The 18,605-nt window shown below is 42.5% G+C and overlaps 2 protein-coding genes across 3 annotated transcripts; one reads left to right on the forward strand and one right to left on the reverse strand.

Annotated features, from left to right (window-relative positions):
- Positions 1-10,245: 10,245 nt before the first annotated feature.
- Positions 10,246-14,673, forward strand: bcl2l12 (BCL2 like 12). Of its 2 annotated transcripts, none has more exons than XM_028412585.1 (8): positions 10,246-11,050; positions 11,730-11,910; positions 12,046-12,247; positions 12,323-12,572; positions 12,664-12,768; positions 13,067-13,140; positions 13,250-13,513; positions 13,609-14,673. In XM_028412585.1, exons 1-8 carry the CDS (start codon positions 11,038-11,040, stop codon positions 13,648-13,650), a joined length of 1,131 nt encoding a protein of 376 aa, XP_028268386.1. In that variant the 5' UTR covers positions 10,246-11,037; the 3' UTR covers positions 13,651-14,673. The 2 variants fall into 2 exon arrangements, with proteins under 2 accessions (XP_028268386.1, XP_028268385.1); XM_028412584.1 differs by having other exon boundaries at positions 10,247-11,050; positions 13,064-13,140.
- A 138-nt stretch (positions 14,674-14,811) lies between these two features.
- tspan4b (tetraspanin 4b) lies at positions 14,812-18,143 on the reverse strand. The gene is made up of 8 exons (XM_028412586.1): positions 17,785-18,143; positions 16,659-16,728; positions 16,376-16,567; positions 16,226-16,300; positions 15,890-15,985; positions 15,679-15,792; positions 15,522-15,605; positions 14,812-15,401 (listed from the first exon to the last, which is right to left on the reverse strand). Exons 2-8 carry the CDS (start codon positions 16,725-16,727, stop codon positions 15,333-15,335), a joined length of 699 nt encoding a protein of 232 aa, XP_028268387.1. The 5' UTR covers position 16,728; positions 17,785-18,143; the 3' UTR covers positions 14,812-15,332.
- Between the last annotated feature and the right edge of the window lie 462 nt (positions 18,144-18,605).

Below are 18,605 nucleotides of genomic sequence, written 5' to 3' on the forward strand. Positions count from 1 at the left end.
AAAAACTCCGTTCCACTTGGTTCATAAGAGAATAACCTCACCGCTGAAATCCACTCCATGTTTTCCTGGTTACCACAGCGCTGCAATACCGTTACTATAGTAACAGACCTAACAAAGCCAGTGGTCTCTTCGAGCGAGCGTAAAACACCGTAAAGAGAACCGTCGGTGCTGGTCGAAGCTGGAGGAGGTGACGTCAGTGTCATCCCACAACGTCCAGCTCATGCTGAAGCCTGACTGTTTGTCACATGGCCCCAGGAGACGTTAGGTTGATGTTAAATCAACTTAGAAAAGTTGGGAGGAAGCTGCTGTTTACTGTCAGTTACAGTAGACGGTCTTATTTGTCTGATGACATGTTGTTGTCTTTTCTGCTCCCTCCCCACACACAATGGACATGAGGAGATTCTAACAAAGACACGGAGAGTTAGAGTTGTTTTCAGCATTAACCCATGTTGTTATGAGGCCAGGTTAGCTCCTGTTAGCCTGCTAGCTTCAGCCTCGCCGAGCCAGTGCACATAGCCACCTGCTCCTATTCTTATCAGCAAGAATAAAACACATGTGATGGACCGTCAGGACACAGTGGAGCATTATATGAACAGGGAAACACTGATGTAGCAGATGAGTGCATCATTATAAACACATCCACAAGGTTTGTTGTGAATTAAGTAGTTTTATAAGCAAATAAAAATAAAGACATGCATCTTTTTGTAAGTTAGTATTTTTAGTGTTTCAGTATTATCTGCATTAAGCAGTTTGGTTCATTTTTCTATGGGATTTGCCAGTTTTTTGTCTCTGTAAATGAGAGAAGGCCTCAGATATGGAGGCTGTTAGTGTAGTAGCACCAGTATGTTTGACAAAACTGTTGTTTCACTTGGAATTAGTTTCTGTTTGTCACCGAGTTTTTGTTGAATCTGTCTCTGAAATAGTCATGAAGTGTTTACTTCTGTAGGTAAAATAGTTTAACAACCTGCTAAAATCCACAGGAAAACGCAACTACTTCATATTATTATATTATATTTCATAATATACTGATGTACTTTTTTTCACCACCCACCCACAGAAGGTGTCCCCCCCCACATTTTTAATGCTTCCTACGCCACTGAGTGTAAGCATATTGTAAATGTAATATATTAATGTATAATGTATTACACTGAATGTATTAAATGCTGTAAGATCTGATGTGGACCAGAAAAAAAAAAATAATTAAAGCGTGAATTCCTTTAGACTTTTTTATTGACTGATACTTTGGAAAACATTGCACACATCCTCCTGTCTAAGATAAGGTACTGTAGCCCTGCTTTATTCTTCAGAAACTACACGTTGATGATTCTGATTCTTTCTTACAGCAACCAGCACTGATTTTTAATTAGAAGAGACGAAACGTGCGAGAGCCCTATTGAAATGCAAGCGTTTATTATTATACGTCATTCTTCTTTCGGCCACAGTATCGCGAATTTAACCCCCTGAACGTCTTTAAAAAACTCACCAAATTTGGCAGAAAATTGTCCCCCAACGAAAATCGCGATTTGACACTGTCGCCATTGGCGGGTGGGCCACATGGCTCTGCAGCGCCCCCTAAAGTGTGATAATATTCACCGCAACTGCTACAGACTTGACACTCGGTACACTGATGTATCGCCTCATGACAAGAAAAAAAAAGCCTCTTGGACGAAAATTCCACGACGTACAGGAAGTCCGCCATTTTGAAAAAAAACACGCCATCTTCCATTTTGCACTCCCCGAACTTCTCCTAGGGGAATTGCTTGACAGGGCTGAAAATCGGTGCACTTCAGTCAGCATAACCACATTACCAACCAGGTAGGAGGGGGTACCACAATCACCTTGAACTGTCCGGATGTTTACACATACACATGTGTAAAGCCCTCCTCACTGGTGGTGTTCACAATACTAGGAAAATATGAGGAAACAGATGCCTCAGTCCCTGAATCGAGGATTTGCACCATGAATGAGGGTGGTTGGGGGGCAGTGAAATAAATGCTGACCAAAAAAAAGAGCGAACATTCTCATATGAGCATTAAAGTATGGAGTATTTTTAGTATATTTTAATTTTTATTTTTAGTATTTTACCCACCCTATTGCATAAAACATAACACCCACATGTCCTCATGGGTCTGACCACCAGTTCAGTGTCAGACCTTCATGGAAAACTTAGAGGTCTAGTGCAGGCAGCATAGCCACAAAAACTACTAGGTGGAAAGGGAGATTCACTCAACCATCCAGAAGTTTAAAGGTCGTACACACGTGTACACGTAAATGCACACACCAACACACCCTCCTCACTGATGGTGCAAATCAATATTGCAGCAAACCACAAGGTGAGAATCTTTGTCTTGCAGAAGTGAGTAGGTCTGTGTTTTAGACCTCACACTCTGCAGTGTTGATTTAACACTGATGGAATCAACTGTCAAACAACTCCACAACTAGACACAATGTAACTCTGAAAGTGTTGACACTTGAGTTAAAATCAACTCCTAAAAATTTAACTCTCCAATTTTCGCTGTGTACCTGCCTCCTATCATGACATCAGCCCCTGTGCACCTTTTCATACCACCTGATCATCATATGCAGGCATGGCCACGTGGCTCAGCAGCGCGCCCTAGAATAAGATCTGAGTCCCTGTTTGACCTACACACATATGTATCACCTCTAGACGAGACAAAAAGTCTCTTGGAGGTATCCTCTAAAACACACCGGAAATCCGCCATTTTTGAAAAAAATCCGCCATTTTGAATTTTTCACTCCCCGTACTTCTTTCGAACTCCTCCTAGAGGATTTGCCCAATCCACCTGAAAATTGGTCTCTGGTACTCTTAAAGCATAAGGGACCAAAATTTATCAAAAACGCAGCACTTCGTCATACGGTCTGGCTGTCTAGCTTATCTCTGTCATGGATATGTCAAAGATTAGCCAAAATATTGAGTTTGATGCATTATTAGTTTTTGTGTAGCAGTAGTTTTAAATGGTATTTTCCACTTAGGTCCCATTGATCACCCTTGATGTAAGGGTTTTATTTTCGAGAAAAATAGGTAAATTTGACATTTTCTACTGTTAATGTATTGAAGTTGATGAGATTTTGTATTTTTATTTTATTTTTTTTATTTTTTTTTTGTAGCCTGCAGACAAGTTCACAAACAGGTTTTTGTGAGTTGTGTGCCTCTACTAGGTGCCCCCGGGTGTCTAAGGAAGACAGGCCTGAAGTCATCTAAATGGCTTGGAAATGGCTTTGCAAACTGTTGAGAAGAAGTTCTTGTTCTTCGTAGAGCTGACTTCTAGCTTCTTGTAGCATGTTCCAGGAAACTACTGATTATCTGTTTGTCCATCATCGGTAGCCCAGTAGACATGTGAAGGGCCAGAATGAATGGATATTTCCACTCTTTGATCAGGCTCTCATAAACCAGCATGCTAAGACCCGGGAAATTTTTTGGAGGAATAGTAATATGTTCCTTTACCAGTATATCCCAAATTTTGTCATAAAGCCGGGCATGGATTTCTTGACACTCCTTCAAGGTCAATGTTTTCTCTAACTTTCTATTCACTTGAATAATTAGATCAAAAAGAAATCTGCCCAAGTCATTGTTTTCCATCTTAGACACTATGTCGTCCACAAAGTGAATCACAGGTGTGAAGGAGTCATACTTCTCAGACTTCACAGAGATGGCCTCAGCTGTCTGCTGCACAGGCACAATGCTGGCACTTTTATCCCTTTCAGTATTGGATGGCAAGTGCCAGTTGTTCCTCAACTGCCTACCCTTTCTAGGAGGCTTGGATGGCGTAGTTGTCTTTCTTAAAGCCTTTCTCTCTGTAGACTTTGTCAGAGAATCCTCCACAAGGATGACTTCAGGTGACTCCATCTTTGGCACAAAATTGCGCACAAGGACGACTCGAGGTAACACCATCTGTGGCACAAAATTGCCCACATTGACGACTCCAGGTAACACCATCTGTGGCACAAAATTGCCCCCATTGTCGACTCCAGGTAACACCAACTGTGGCACAAAATTGCCCCCATTGTCGACTCCAGGTAACACCATCTGTGGCACAAAATTGCCACCATTGACGACTCCAGGTAACCCTCTCTGTGTCACATATACCAATGGAGTCGCATCATTTGACTCGTGCAGAGGCTTCATCGTCTTAGGTGTTACTCCTGTTGACTTGGGTGATAAAGCTTTTCTCTTCTGAAGTCTCTCCTCAGACTTCGTGGGGTCCTCCTCTGCATCCTGCTCTGGCACGAAAACCTCCACTGGAGTGACCTTATTGGGTGTTACTCCTGTTGACTTGGGTGATAAAGCTTTTCTCTTCTGAAGTCTCTCCTCAGATTTCGTGGGGTCCTCCTCTGCATCCTGCTCTGGCACGAAAACCTCCACTGGAGTGACTTCATTGGGTGTTACTCCTGTTGACTTGGGTGACAAAGCTTTTCTCTTCTCTACCGCAAAAATGTCCACTGGACAGGTCACTGCCTTAGGTGACTCCTGCGTGGTCATAGAGGGAGAGACACTGCGTGACACACCAAAAATCTCCCTGAATCTCTGAAGTATCCCCTTTTTGGCTTGCTTAGGAGAAGAAACTTCTGAACTCTTTCCTGATCCTTCTCCGACAGGTTTGGAGCCAGCTACTGGAGTAGACTTCATCTCTGCTTCATCACTGCTGCCAGGCAGCATACCGTTGACAAGATCTGGCTTCTGTGTCTGAGTTTTAGGCTTCACATCGAAGAATTGCTTCATCATATTTCCCATGTAGTAGGTCAATGCACTTAAGTGCTCAAGTGTGGCAGGCATATACCTTTTAATATTAGGCTCCTCATAATCCTTGCTAAAAGAGATGATAGAATTTACCACCTTTGTCACCTCACTAGTAAGATATAAGGAGAAAATGTCTGAGGGGGGACCACAGACTTTTTTAGAAATGTCCAGAGCGTTGGCAAACGTCTGAGGAAGTGAGTTGACCACTGTGGGAAAAACTTCCTGTTGAGAAACTGTTTGCCTTTTAGGGAGTGACACCAAAACACATTTGGTGATCTTAATTATGACCTCCCTAAACAGCTCTTCAAGCCTCTTCACCATTTCAGTGTCAGGCTTTCCTGAAATCAATCCGTCCCATTGTTCCTGACTTGTTCCATTATAAAATGCATTTATAATGGGATAAACTTCCTCCATGGCAACTCTGGTGAGTATATCAGCAAACTTCTGTCTGTCCAAATTTCTGCCCATTGTGTCCAAAACTGTTTTGAAATGTCAATAATAAAGTTTCTGGCTGTACCTTCCAGTTGCATCTTCTAAGTGACATCATAACGTCCTTTATGACATCATAACGTCCATATGAAATGACATCAGTCATGTTGCTCCGCCCACTTTGATCGTAAACAAAGAACAACTGTTGCCATGGCCATGATGAAATGTGTTGCAGGCACTTGGTCCTGGTATTTGGTGCAGACATACAAAAATATGTACAAAAATCTATGAAACTATAAGAATATTAGGAATATATCAAGTGTTTGGATCTAAGTAAAAAAAGAAGCTATACACTAAAATAAATTTGGAGTGACATTTACTTAGAAAAACTGTGGAAAGTTGTTTGCACTCAAAAAATGCTTGTGATCTTGACTTAAGCAATATTTACTAAGTAGAACTAATTATTTTTAGGACAAATACTAAAGTAAATTTCTCTGGCAATACTCACCTATAATTTGTAACTTTCACTGCTGGTGTTTCTGTGTTGTTGTACTAACCTTCTCATTGTTATATTCTTCTTAATTATTTAGTAGGGATGTCCCGATCAGGTTTTTTTGCCTTTGAGTCCGAGTCCGAGTCATTCGATTTTGAGTATCTGCCGATACCGAGTCCCGATCCGATACTTTCAAGATTCTCTATAAAGGCGGTAAATAGGATTTCAGACACGCAGCAGCTCATCAAGACCTCGCACCAAAAGCAACTGTCATACCTAGGCCTGTCATGATAACAGATTTTGCTGGGTAATTGCCAAGAGAAATTATTGCGATAATCGATAATATTGTCGTTTTGAGACTATGTTCGTCTAATATAATGATAACGACATACAATGCAAGTACACAATTTCAAAGATCAATAAACTTTAATTTCTAAAGAACATTTAACACTGGAAAGGCCCCAACCATCAACATTATTATTATTATTATTATTGTTATTATTAATGATATTAATATTAATGTTAATATTATTATTATGAGTAGTGGTAGGCCTATTACCATGGCTTATCTGAGCATAGTCAATGGAGTTAAGTCAAACCAACTAGCACGTCATGAGCAACAGAGAGCCAAACAACACGCACTCTCTGGGAGTGGGCTCACCTGTACGCACATGTGCTTGTGTGCGCACGCGTTTGCATGTGTGTATGCGCATCAGGCCGCTGCAGACAGCTGCAGTGAATTTTACAAACGCCACCATGTAGACAGAAACTGACAGCAGAGATGGCACAAGAGGACTGGGCAAGAGAACTAGACTGGGTGGCGCTGCAGCGAGTGCCGCCAGTGAGAAGGCAGAGAACTACACTCGTACAACGCGGACTCTCTCTGAGAGCAGGTTCTATACATGAGCAGGTTTAGTGTCGTGGTGAATTGTGGCAAAGTGTTGAAACGGTGTTGTGCAGCTTCAGAGCTCTCTGTGTTGCTGTAACGTCCAAGCCCTGCAGCGCTGTGACGCACCGTGGCGACGCAGACAGCGAGCTGACCGTGGTCTGCTCAGAACATCCCGAAAAACGTTACACAATGAGTTAAAAAAATAAAAACTACCTGTTGATTTGACACATTTTAAGACAGAAGCCGCGGGACATATAAAGTCCGACGGCCTTTATACGCTACGACGCACCGGAGTGACGCCTTTTGTCATCCAGTCTCTTTGGCAGCGAGAGGGAGAGAGAGAGAAAGAGAGGAAAACAAACCAGCATGCAAATGTAATTTATCGCGGCCGAAAAAAAATTAACTTATCGTGCAATTAATTGATTTATTGTTTATTGTGACAGGCCTAGTCATACCCCTACACTACAGGACACAGAGCCACCCTGCACACAAGGTGTTAACTTTGAGAGCCCTAATAAATATATAACCGAGTCCTGATCGGGAGGTAACATCCGATTCCGATCGAGTCTGAAATCACGTAATCGGGCCCGATTTCCGATCACGTGATCGGATCGGGACATCCCTATTATTTAGTAATATTAATTATGAATGCATTACTTTATAATTAATTTATATTAATTTAATGTAAAATAATAATAACATTTACCAAAAACATAAACATTTGGATGTTTGAAAGGCACTTGAAATGACATATTTTAAATATTTGCATAATATTATAAGCACAAACATAAAAATGTGGTCATCTGGCTTCTTGCTTTCTTCTTAATTCTAAATTTCTGAATAGTAAAAACACCAAATCAACTGTCCAATAACACCTGTAATCACTACAATCTGACAAAATGCAAACAAAAATTGTTGATTGGTTTTCCTGTTCCTTAATGCAGCGGTCCCCAACCTTTTTTGCACCACGGACCGGTATCATGTAAAACAATACTTTCACGGACCGGCACAGAAAAAAAAGTGCATACAAAGACAACTTACTCCTATGCTTAATTAGTGGGGGCCTTTGAGCTTTCTCAGCAATGAGCCGGTCCCATCTGGGGATAATGGGAGACATGACACCCGAAGTGTGTTTCTTATGTCCAGTCCACTCCGTAATTTTGTTTTGGCCGTCATTAATTGCTTCAGTCGTTCTTGTTCATGTTTTCTTCCATGGCTTGTCTTTTAATGCAGGGTGCTCGGTCTCGCAGTTTTGAAGGCTTCGTTGCCTCATTTGCGAGTCTGTCGCCACACATCACTCAGAGCGGACTTGGTGTGTGAGAATCACCTGTTGCAATAAATCCGTATTTTAAATAGGACTCCTGATATAGTCTTTTAAATGCGGGTTTCTTTTTCTTTGAAGGGGTAGGCTCCTCTTCTTCTGTCTCCTCGTTAGGCCTTTTCCCCTTTCCGAAGAAGCTCTCCAAAGACGTTTGTTTTTTATTCATTTTTGCTGCTTGTGGGCTTAATTTTGGGGTTCCGTATCCCGTGACCGAGACAAGCGTCTGGGCAGGTGCTTAAAGGCACAGGCGGATGAATCTGATCGATTTATAAATGAAACAGCTTTCAGACTCAGATAATGAATAATATATGTTTTGCTCAGTCTTTCTGTGCGGCCGGTACCAAATGACCCACGGACCGGTACCGGTCCCCGGCCCGGTGGTTGGGGACCACTGCCTTAATGGGATGAATGACAGCGATCTTCATGATGTGATTCCTGCAGTCCTCTTTCACTGCTTCTTGGTGGATGGAGGTTAAAACTTTTCCTCATCATCCTTGTGAATGCTGCTCTTAAGTTTTTGTTTTTTCATGCACACACATATACAATTCTGAGGCTGCTTCAGCATCGGGTGGAACAGGGACCAGTGGTGGAGCAGATAGAGGGCCTGCCCCTGCAAGACCTGTTGGTAAGCACTTTTTTGTGTTTTTATTTACCACCATCATCTCTATTCCACCACCTTCTTTCCTCTCCCTCCTAGTCCCCTCACTTCTAGTCAGGCATGATCCAACTATTCAGAGCTCTGACTTGCTGGGTGAGCTCTGAGTTTCAGCTACAAGCACGCTTTCCATAAACGCACATTATGGTGGCACAGAGGTAAAAAGTAACAGACCTATTTTGTTTTAATAATCTGTTAGTGTAGTACCACCACTAGGTTAGTAAAACTGTTTTGTTTATTAGGGCCCGAGCACAAAACGTTGAAAATTGTTCCACGGTATCGTGAATTTGACCCCCTGAACGTGAACAAAAATTCACCAAATTTGGCACAAAATTGTCCCCTGAGGAAAATCACAACTGGCCATTGGCGGGCGTGGCTACATGGCTCTGCAGCGCCCCCTAAAGTGTGAAAATATTCACCGCAACTGCTACAGACTTGAAACCTGGTGCACTGATGTATTGCCTCGTGACAAGAAAAAACGATTCTTGCATGAAAATTCTACGACGTACAGGAAGTCCGTCATTTTGAAAAAACCATGCCATGTTCCAATTTGCACTCCCCGAACTTTTGCAAACTCCTCCTAGGGGAATTGCTTGATAGGGCTTCAAATTGGTGTGCTTGCCCTTAAGGGGTCAGGGACCAAAAGTTATCAAAAACTCATCACTTCAGCCTACGGTCTGGCTGTGGCGCACTGGAAATTGATGTTTTTGTGGCTGTATCTCCCACATACTTCATCCAACGTGGATGAAACTTTACAGTCATGCTGAACATCTGACTCTGCACAGATGCGCCACCTACTGGCCGGAGGACCGGTCTTTTGTATATGTGTGTATTGGTGTACTCTTCTGCCCTGCAGACCACAGCTCGTGCCGGTACCGGGGGAGAGAGTATGTGGGGCGATAGAAGAGGCGGCGGCTGCGAGTCCCATGGCCCGCAAGGAGTGCAAGGGCCTGTCATCGCTGCTTGCAGCTTTAATTAAACTATTATTTGTCCTGGTTCTGGTTTGCTGAAAAGTCAAATAATCAGCTAGTTATTACTAGTTAACTAGTTACTTCCATCACTTCAAATTCAGAAAATATTAAATGTCATTAAGACAATTTTTTGTCATCCAAAAACAAAGATACTGTTAAACAATAAGTGGCTAATGAGCAATATTAGTCAATATTATTACAATATGATTGTAAAGACACAAAGTCATATATGTGCTCAACAGGGAAGGAAAAAAATAAACATTTTGCACCAGCGACAGTGAAACAAATAATTCTGACTGCTGTGAAAAGGTGTGGCTCATGGTTCAACATGACAGATTCCTTTCTTTATCTCAGTGTAATTATGAGTGATTAATGACGTAAGGCCCATGGATCCTGCTGCTGTAATACACAAAAGAGACTAAACTAAATTAATTCAAGTTTAAGTCTTGTTTGCATATTTATGAACATTTAGTCTGTAAATTGTAAATTGTAAAAAGCTTCATGATGAACCTAAATTGTAGTCTTGGAGACCGAGACCACATTCAGTCAACACACACAAGGAAGGACCGGCAGGACTACAATACCCACACTGCTCCACGCACTGTTACCGTAAGGTTCAGTGTAGCTGCGCGCACAGACGGAGAGAAAACAAAATCTCTGTCCGGGTGCAGTTCGATGAGCCGAAACACACAAAAAGAGGTAAGAATGTTTCTGTGAGTGTCACACGTCTTCACACACCCCTCATTTACAGCGTTTAACCGTTCCTACAACGTTTTGGTGAACTCTGTAGTAACTCCGCGGCGGTGGACTTTACAGAGTTTTGCCTCCGCTCATTCTGGAGATCCATTCTCAAGTTAGCGCGTTCAGACTTCGCTGGCGTTTATCGGCACCGTGTTTATTTAAAGATATTAAAAAGGAAACGTTCAGAAACGTGTGTTTGTTACCGCTGGCGCTGTGTTTCGTTGGGAACAGGTCCTGATAGCATTTCCTGGTGGCGGTGCAGAGGTGTTTTCCTCCCGCCCCGGCCGGTGAAGGAGCCACGGTGCCCCGGCAGCACCCCCCCCCCCCCCCTCTTTCACTCGGAAGCTTTAATGAACTAATGCTGAATATCACCGAACACTTTGAGTGACTAAATGAATGTTGAAGCGGGGGTTGGACCATGTGTGGGTTCAGAATGTATATGTAAAGACAGCTCATATGTGTCTTTTCTTCTAGTTAAGTCCCTTCAAGTTGAAAAACTTTATTTGTTTACTGTACTTTCTTGTCAATATTCCTTATTTTCTCCATTCTTAGAAGTAATAGTGACATCTCAGATGGCTGCTTGGCAGTAAATGTCCTGTCAGTGACTTTAAATGTACTTTGTCAAAGTTATAAATGACCAACATGAATCTAAATCTGACCCAAAAGAGGCCATCTTTGCATCTGTGTGCTAGTATAATAACACACTATGCAGTGTCCATGTCAGGATATGATGGGCGACAGAGAGGCAGCTGTTTATAAAGACATCCTACTGTTTTAACATGGCAGATCACTGTGAGTACTTACAACCAGTGAGTTCATCTGTTGTCATTTCAAAGCAGTGTCAGTGATGGTATGTTTGTGTGTCGTCTTCGACATGGTCACTACAGAGAATGTTAACCGACCGGATTATCTGGATTGTTTGCTTTACTTTCACTTTTCTTCCATTAGAGCTCTGAGGTCTGCTCACCTTAAAATACAAGGGAAGGTTTTCTTGTTTGCTTCGGATTCAAGTTTATACCCAGAGAGTCAGCTATTGCATGGAGTCCTTAACACAGTTGTTTGTCTTTATCAGACTACCGGATGCCCTTATCCCTTAGCATGGATGCAAAGCAGTAGCATGGCATGCTAGTGCTAGTGTGAGGCTAAACCTATACACAGCTGTACTTTAAGCTAAATGCTAGCAAGTTGATCTTGAACAGTAAAATGTTTCCTGTGGTCACCATCTTAGTGCAGCATGTGATCATGATTTTAATTATGACTCAAGTTCACACTACAGAACTTTGTCTGTTTGCACATTTAAAGGATGAATTATTAATATATTTGTCCTTATGTTACAGAAAATATAAATATAGAATCATGCACATAATTCGCAGCATAGAAATGATCGATTAGTTTATTCTGTTATTGATTCGGAGGATGGTTGTTCAAAGTTAAGATGCGTTCTTTTTTTTCTGTCTTCACCTCATGTCAGCGATGTCGGAGTCTGCGGGACGTCCCAGCTCTGTCTCCTCCGTCTCCTCCATCTCTCTGAATGAAATCAAAGCTGAGACTCATCTCGTCCTCCAAGCTTTTCTCCAACGGACTCTTTCCCTTCCTGTGAAAGAGCGGCCTGGCAGGGTGGGAGGAGCCTACAGTGATCACCACAAGTACAGGTAGTTCAACACGCTGGGCTTCTGTTACTCAGTTCAGTTTTGGTCCAAGCAACGTTTTATTTTAAGAGGAACAGTTACACATTTATCTTTACCAGCCCCGCCGACCAACACATTCTGATCTTTTTCCTTCGACAGCGTAAGGCCACAGCCGAAGCCAAAGGATGGGTGGGATTCCCAAGCTGAAGATGTCAGCTCATCAGAGGAGAAAAAGACCAGACTCAAGGGTCTGATGAAGCAGCTGCCGTGTCGTAGCAACTCACGGCGTCCTGCCAAAGACTCTAAAGGCTCATTGGAGAGGGACAGCAAGACAAAAGTGCAGCACCACAAGGACTTAGATGTAAGAACTGCTGACACCGTGTTCCATTTATGTTCGGTTACTTTGTAAAATAAGCACTGAACTCTGTTTCCACAGGATGACGTCATCTCACCCTCCTCTACATCAGAGGAGGATGAAAGTGGAAAGAAACAGCAGAAGAAGATGAGCAAAAAGCGCATTCGACAAAAGATCTCTAGTTTCTTCAAGTCAAGGTTAGAGAAGGAGAAAGAGAAAGAGAAGGAGAAAGAGAAGGAGAAGGAGAAGGCAAATGGATCTCTACCGACGAGGCCCCAGATACTGCCGATCGATAAAGAACATGAGGCCGCACAGAGCATCGTCTCTCCTGGTAAGCTTCAGCCGTTTATTTTCTGTAGAGTCCTAAACCTGTAATCACCATCCATACACAGTCCAAGCATGTTTCTTACATGTGGATACAGGTCATCGCCCTGAGTTCTACAGTGAGGTGGCAGAGAAGCTGGAGAAGATTGCTCAGAGGACCACCAGTGTGAAACGACGGAGTCCCACAGCCCCGCCACCATCAGGTAATCACACACTGTGTCTGCAATGTAATTTAAAGTGGCTGTTTATTCCAAACCAGAAATTACACAAGGAAGCTCCATGTAAGCTATAGTTAGACGGGTCCGTTTAGAAGTATGAGAGAAACTACGAAGATTAGAGGCCACCCAAACACTAATGTCAAAGATAAATATAGCAGCTGTCTCCATTATGATGAGATTCTATGGAGTGTTGCATACAGGAAGCCTGTATAGAACCCTCTACATAGAAAAGTTACTGTTAACAATCTTTCTGTTTATTGATGACTTGACTCTTTTGTAGCAGCGTGCAATAAAGAGGCAGTGGTGCAGAGGCTTGTTCAGGTCCTGTCTCTGGAAGGAGATTCTATCAACACTAAGGTGGGTGGCAGCTCATCATCACCTCCTGTTCCTTAATTCAGAGAAGTTGTTGACTCCCAGCAAACACTCACACACTGAAAAGTCGTTTTTTTCACGTCGTTTCTTTCAGATCGAATCCGACCCGTTCCTGCGCAACAGCATCTCCCGTCTCTCATACGCGTCTTTCGCCAGGGTTCTGGAGACCTACACCAGCAGTCAGGTATCTGAAGTCGAAGTCCTGCCGCCGCCAGATAGTCCAACACTGCAACAAATCGCTGTCACCATGGAGGCGTCACGGCGGATAGTGACGGCAACAGGAACCCAGCGTATACAAGGCTACGCAGAGCGCTACATGGACACGTTCATCCCATGGGTCAAAAGCCAAGGCGGATGGGTAAGTGACTGCACGACACCCGATCTCTGTGATCACCATGAAATCTGCATGAAATAACATTTTGAATTTCACACAAACTTTTATGACACCTTCAGGAGAACGTGGTACATTTGGAGGAGTATGTAGAGTACGACTAAGATCTGGGTACGTTTGTAGTCCAGCCTCTCTGGATCAGGACATTAACGTGAAGACGGACTTGTGTCTACTGTCCCACAGAGTCTCACCTGGACTGACAGAGACTCTTCTTCCTGACAGTAACCTGCTCTGCCCAGAGGTTTCTCTTGGTCAGACGAAGAAGAATTTTATTGTAATGTGTATAAAAAGAGACTCACTGCTGTTGTAATTGTGTTTTTAAGATGTGGAAACAGATGATCTATATTTTACGGTGTTTCAAACATTTTTACTCTCCAATGTGTTCTTAGAGGTGTAGCTCCTGTCATTCATAAAATGATAGAATTTAGTGCCAGTATCTTGGAAAAAAAGTGAAGCCAGTTACCGTTTTGTTTTAAATTGTAAAATTGTAAAAAAAAAAATTATTTATGTTACCATGGCAGCAGTGGCCAATGAAAAGTCCCACGCTCTACACATGTCATCATCTATCATATATCTGACCTAAAACCAAAGAGCTGCTCTCTGTCAGAGGACGCTGGGATGTCGGCGGTACAAACTGTGTTTTTTTTATTATTATTATTATTATGTGTGAATCAACTGTTCGGACTCCCTAAACTGAGCCGTACAGAAGAGTTATCTCTGCATGGCTGCACTGCACTACAGTTAAATTGGAAACTATTTAAGTGAATCATTGTTTCTCCTAGTATCAACTCATCAGTGCAATATGCAGTGTTCATCTGCAAGGCAGTTCTTTATCATAAAAAGCTGAAAGCACGACGCCTGTAGTGTTGAAGAGTTATATTGACTTTGATATGTGTACATATGCTGTGTTCACAAAGTATTTATTATGAAGGCATTCTTAACTCTTAGGGTTAGCACAGGCTAACCCTAACCCAATGTGGGTTAGCATGGTGGTTCAGGATGTGGTGCACGTTGTTATTTTGATTGCCTGTATCTTATATTGTTAAAGCGTTATGACATAAATATGTAAAAGAGCCAGAAAAAAAACACTTTGAATCAAACACACAATAAAACAAAGTGAAAGATGAGTTTGACTGTTTGTTGTTTTTCTTTCTGAGACATTGTGGGAATATTTTAACCTGTTAAAGTGATGAAAAGATTCAAATCAATGATCCAGAAATGGTTCATATATAAAAGGGAAATCAGCCTATACATTATGAACACAATAAACAGAAGAAACATGTTTTTATTGCAGTGGGCTCACTTGTCAAAAGCATTTCCACCATTTTAGTGCTTTGTTTAACTCACAAACTGAACCAGCAGGTTATTAAGGACCTTCTTTGTTTTTGAAGGAAAATCCTAAAAATACTGAAATGATGAATTGTGGGTAAATTTACATTTCCTGTTTGGCCTTGCTGAATATCATTTTTCTCCATTTACTGACAGAAATATGTGTTTTAGTGGTCAACATCCAGAAATATTGTTCTTTATGTCTCATCAGCAACATAACTGTTGGTAGCTTATACAAAACTTTAAACTCTTTAGGAATCAAAGGATAAAGGTCATTTTGGATTAGTGCATTTTAATGGAGCAATGTATGCAGCTTTTTTTGTATATAAAATACATTTATATATAAAGTTTTACCAGCCACGAGTTCTGGCATTGTTGGTTCCTTTTGATGTTTTTTTTTTTTTTTAAGGGCAGTTTGTGGCCCAGCATCATTGTAGGGCTGGGGTAGGGTCTGGATTCAGTCGAAGTGTTTCTCAGCACAGTGAATTTGACAGTACATCAGCATGGAGAACACCAAAGCCAAGATCTGACAAGAGAAGACAGATCTTTAAACATTCTGATCACATTAGAATGATCAAACATCATCATCCATGCATGTGTCTGTGTCTGTCTTTGTCACGCTGAATAAATAAAAGGAGGTAAATACCTGCACGATACCGATACACACTCCAAACACCAGGACAGAGGGGATGTTTTCCAGCAGCCAGCGCTTGGCCTTCTGATAGCACGGCTGCAGAGGACACGCAGAGGAAATGAGCTCACCGGAAAAATGACGTCACTGTTCACAAATGCTTCAAACCGACCTCGCTCCATCCGTCGGTGCAGCGCTCTGTCCTCACAGAGCAGCAGGAGGACGGCAGCGTTCCATTCAGCACATCATACCAGTCCGTTTTGTTGGTCACTCCACAGCATTTGAACTGGGAGAGAAGGACACTGACATCACTACATTTGGTCAGCTTATAAGGCAGTGGTGATGTAAGACCTAAAGGTATGTTGGAACATTATATAACTCACCATTTCCTGGACATTGTCCCAGGACTCTCTGAGTCCAGGTTCAGACTCATAAATCTTCAAACCTTTCTTTAAATCATCGTGTGCTCTCGCATCCAGCTAAAAAAAAAGACACACTGTTAGCCAATCAAACTACCCCTCCATCTATCCATCCACAATAGACAGCACACAATAGACACTTTCCCACTGCAGGAACTAACAGGCCATTTTAGGGAAGCCTTCATGTGTGTTCCACCTCCTTTAGGGGGCAGGGAAGCGCCCCCTAAAGGACCCAGAACCCAGAACTTCTGCAGTGAAACAAAACCACCTAATGAGCTGATTATTTGATTTAAACCTCACCTTGTCGTGGAAGATGTGCATGACCACCGCAAGAGTCACCTCTGTCAGGACCAGGATTAACAAGATCACAAAGAACTGCACAACAGGGGAGACCATTAGAGACTGATCTGCATTCAGCACAAAAGACTTTTACAGAGTGTGTGTTCTCACCATGAACAGCAGACAGCGCTGCTCCTTAAGGGCTCCAAGGCAGCCCAGGAAGCCCGTCACCATAGTTATACCGCCGGCAACCAGCAGCAGGTTGGCAGCCGACAGAGACGGGAAGGACAGGGGGAGAGAGGAAAACTTTGCCTGCGTGAAGGACAGCCAGACTCCAACGCCGAACAGGCCGCATCCCCCGAGCTTTTCAGGAAACATAACGTCACAGAGTGAGGAAATCCCAGCAGTGTGTGTGAAGTAAATGGCGGCATAAACAGGTGGAGGACCGACTCACCCAGAAGACCAGATTAAAGACAAACATCAAATATTTGACACATAACAGACACCTCCGAGATGCTGACATCCTGAAACAGAAAGAACCACGGCTGAACAGTGCTGCATGCTACTTCTTTATAGCAATAAGTGTGAAGTGCTTTCACATTGTGTTACCATGGTTATATAACTTCCAGAGGAGTGAATGTATAGTATCTTTCATGGCGTGTTGTGACATGTTTCGGGTCTCCTTGGCGACTGAGGACACTGACTGTGTCTTTAAATGTGCAGATTTATAAAAAACACTTTTTTAAGCTACAAGATAAAAAAACATGTAAACACATCATTTAAATCATAACGTCATTTGTGTATGTTATTGTGTGTGTCCACTGTGGAAGCACACCGACCACTGACCCCAAGCAGGAAGTCAATTTGCTGACAGGAAGGAAGCTCCCTCCCCTGCTCTGTAGACCTAATTATACTGCAGAAGGCATTTCCCATGACTCATGTGAGCGACAGGTTTGGCCGTGATTTACAGGAGAACTCAGAAGAACCGCACCTCAGAATGTAATTGCTAATTTGTTGTTTCCTCCACACTTACATTTACTATCGCTGAGCGCACGTGTGCGTTCACACTCACGACTAGGTGCTGTGAAAAGTGTGAAACCATGGCTGCCATCTTGGGACAGATGAGGCACTGCTGACTAATTGCTGACTTGTGTTAAACATTCATATTCAAATCATTACTTCACTTTAGTTTTCACTGATCTGATCAATTCCCCCCCTTAAATCATCAACAAACATCTCCGCCATTTTTTTTTTTTGGCTAACACTGTAATGACTCTCGCAGCTATTATATGTGGTGTGTTAACAAGCATTATTGTGGTTTTGGTTGGTGATGATATCCTTTAACAGGCAGTAACTGAAAGCTATTGTAAGACATGCAGTTTAATAAACTTTCAAAATAAACTTGTCTTTTTTTTTTACATTCCTTTATTGCATCATGTAAATGAAGCTAAAACCAGTGTCTCTCATTGGATCTACACATGTTGCCAAGTGTGAAATCTAAACCACTTTTCATGCATGCAGACCACATTCCAGCACGGCGGTGAATGATGTTTCTGATGGTGCAGTAGTTCTGTGTTTACCTGAAGGTGAGTTTCAGTCCTTTTAAATCTTTGTCTTTAAGTCTCTCGCTCCTCTCTGTGAATCCGAGCCCCCCCTCTCCTCCTGGTGTGCCTCTTTACTTGGTTTTCCTTATGTCTTCAGTTTGGTCCCTGAAACAGGAGCGACTTTCCTTTCTTATCTTTTTTTTCCTCTTCTCTTCTTCTCTGCTTTTAACTGTTGATTGATTTTTCTGCCCAAATTCTTGACCTATATTAATGACTTTATATGACTTCCATCTTGGAGGCTTTAGCCCTCATTTTGTTTGCTTTTTCTAACTGAACTGTGTCTCTCTCTCTTTCTCTCTCTCTCTCTCTCTTTCTCTCTCTCTCCCTTTCTTCAATTGTTTCCAGATGTGTGTGTGTTGTTGATTTTCCCTCTGTGTCCCTCCCCTTCCCATTTTTTTCACATTACTCGTCCCTCCTCCAGGCCAAAGACTCTAAACCTCAGCCCAGCTTCCCTCCCCCGTTTCCTCTATCTCAGTGATGTGTTCTTACATACAGGCACTATAATACAGCTGCACATCCAAGCATGGAAAGTAAATTCAGCCTCGCAACACTGCTGACAATCCAAAGCCCATAGTCAGGGCAAGTCTGGGAAATGGTGTTGTTCACTTTCAAGTGAGAATACATCCACTCTGACCTGTATCAGACTGGACAGTATTTACCTGCTGCAGCCTGAGCTCAGGGCCTCATGGCTGCTAAAAAGAAAAACACCACGTCACAGCGGCCACTAGGTGGCAGCATACCACAGAGCCACTGCTTCACGCTCTCCAGCAAACCACAAGCCAGAAGTCTTCCATGGA

This window comes from Parambassis ranga, chromosome 8 (genome assembly GCF_900634625.1).
Source record: "Parambassis ranga chromosome 8, fParRan2.1, whole genome shotgun sequence".
NCBI lineage: Eukaryota > Metazoa > Chordata > Actinopteri > Ambassidae > Parambassis > Parambassis ranga.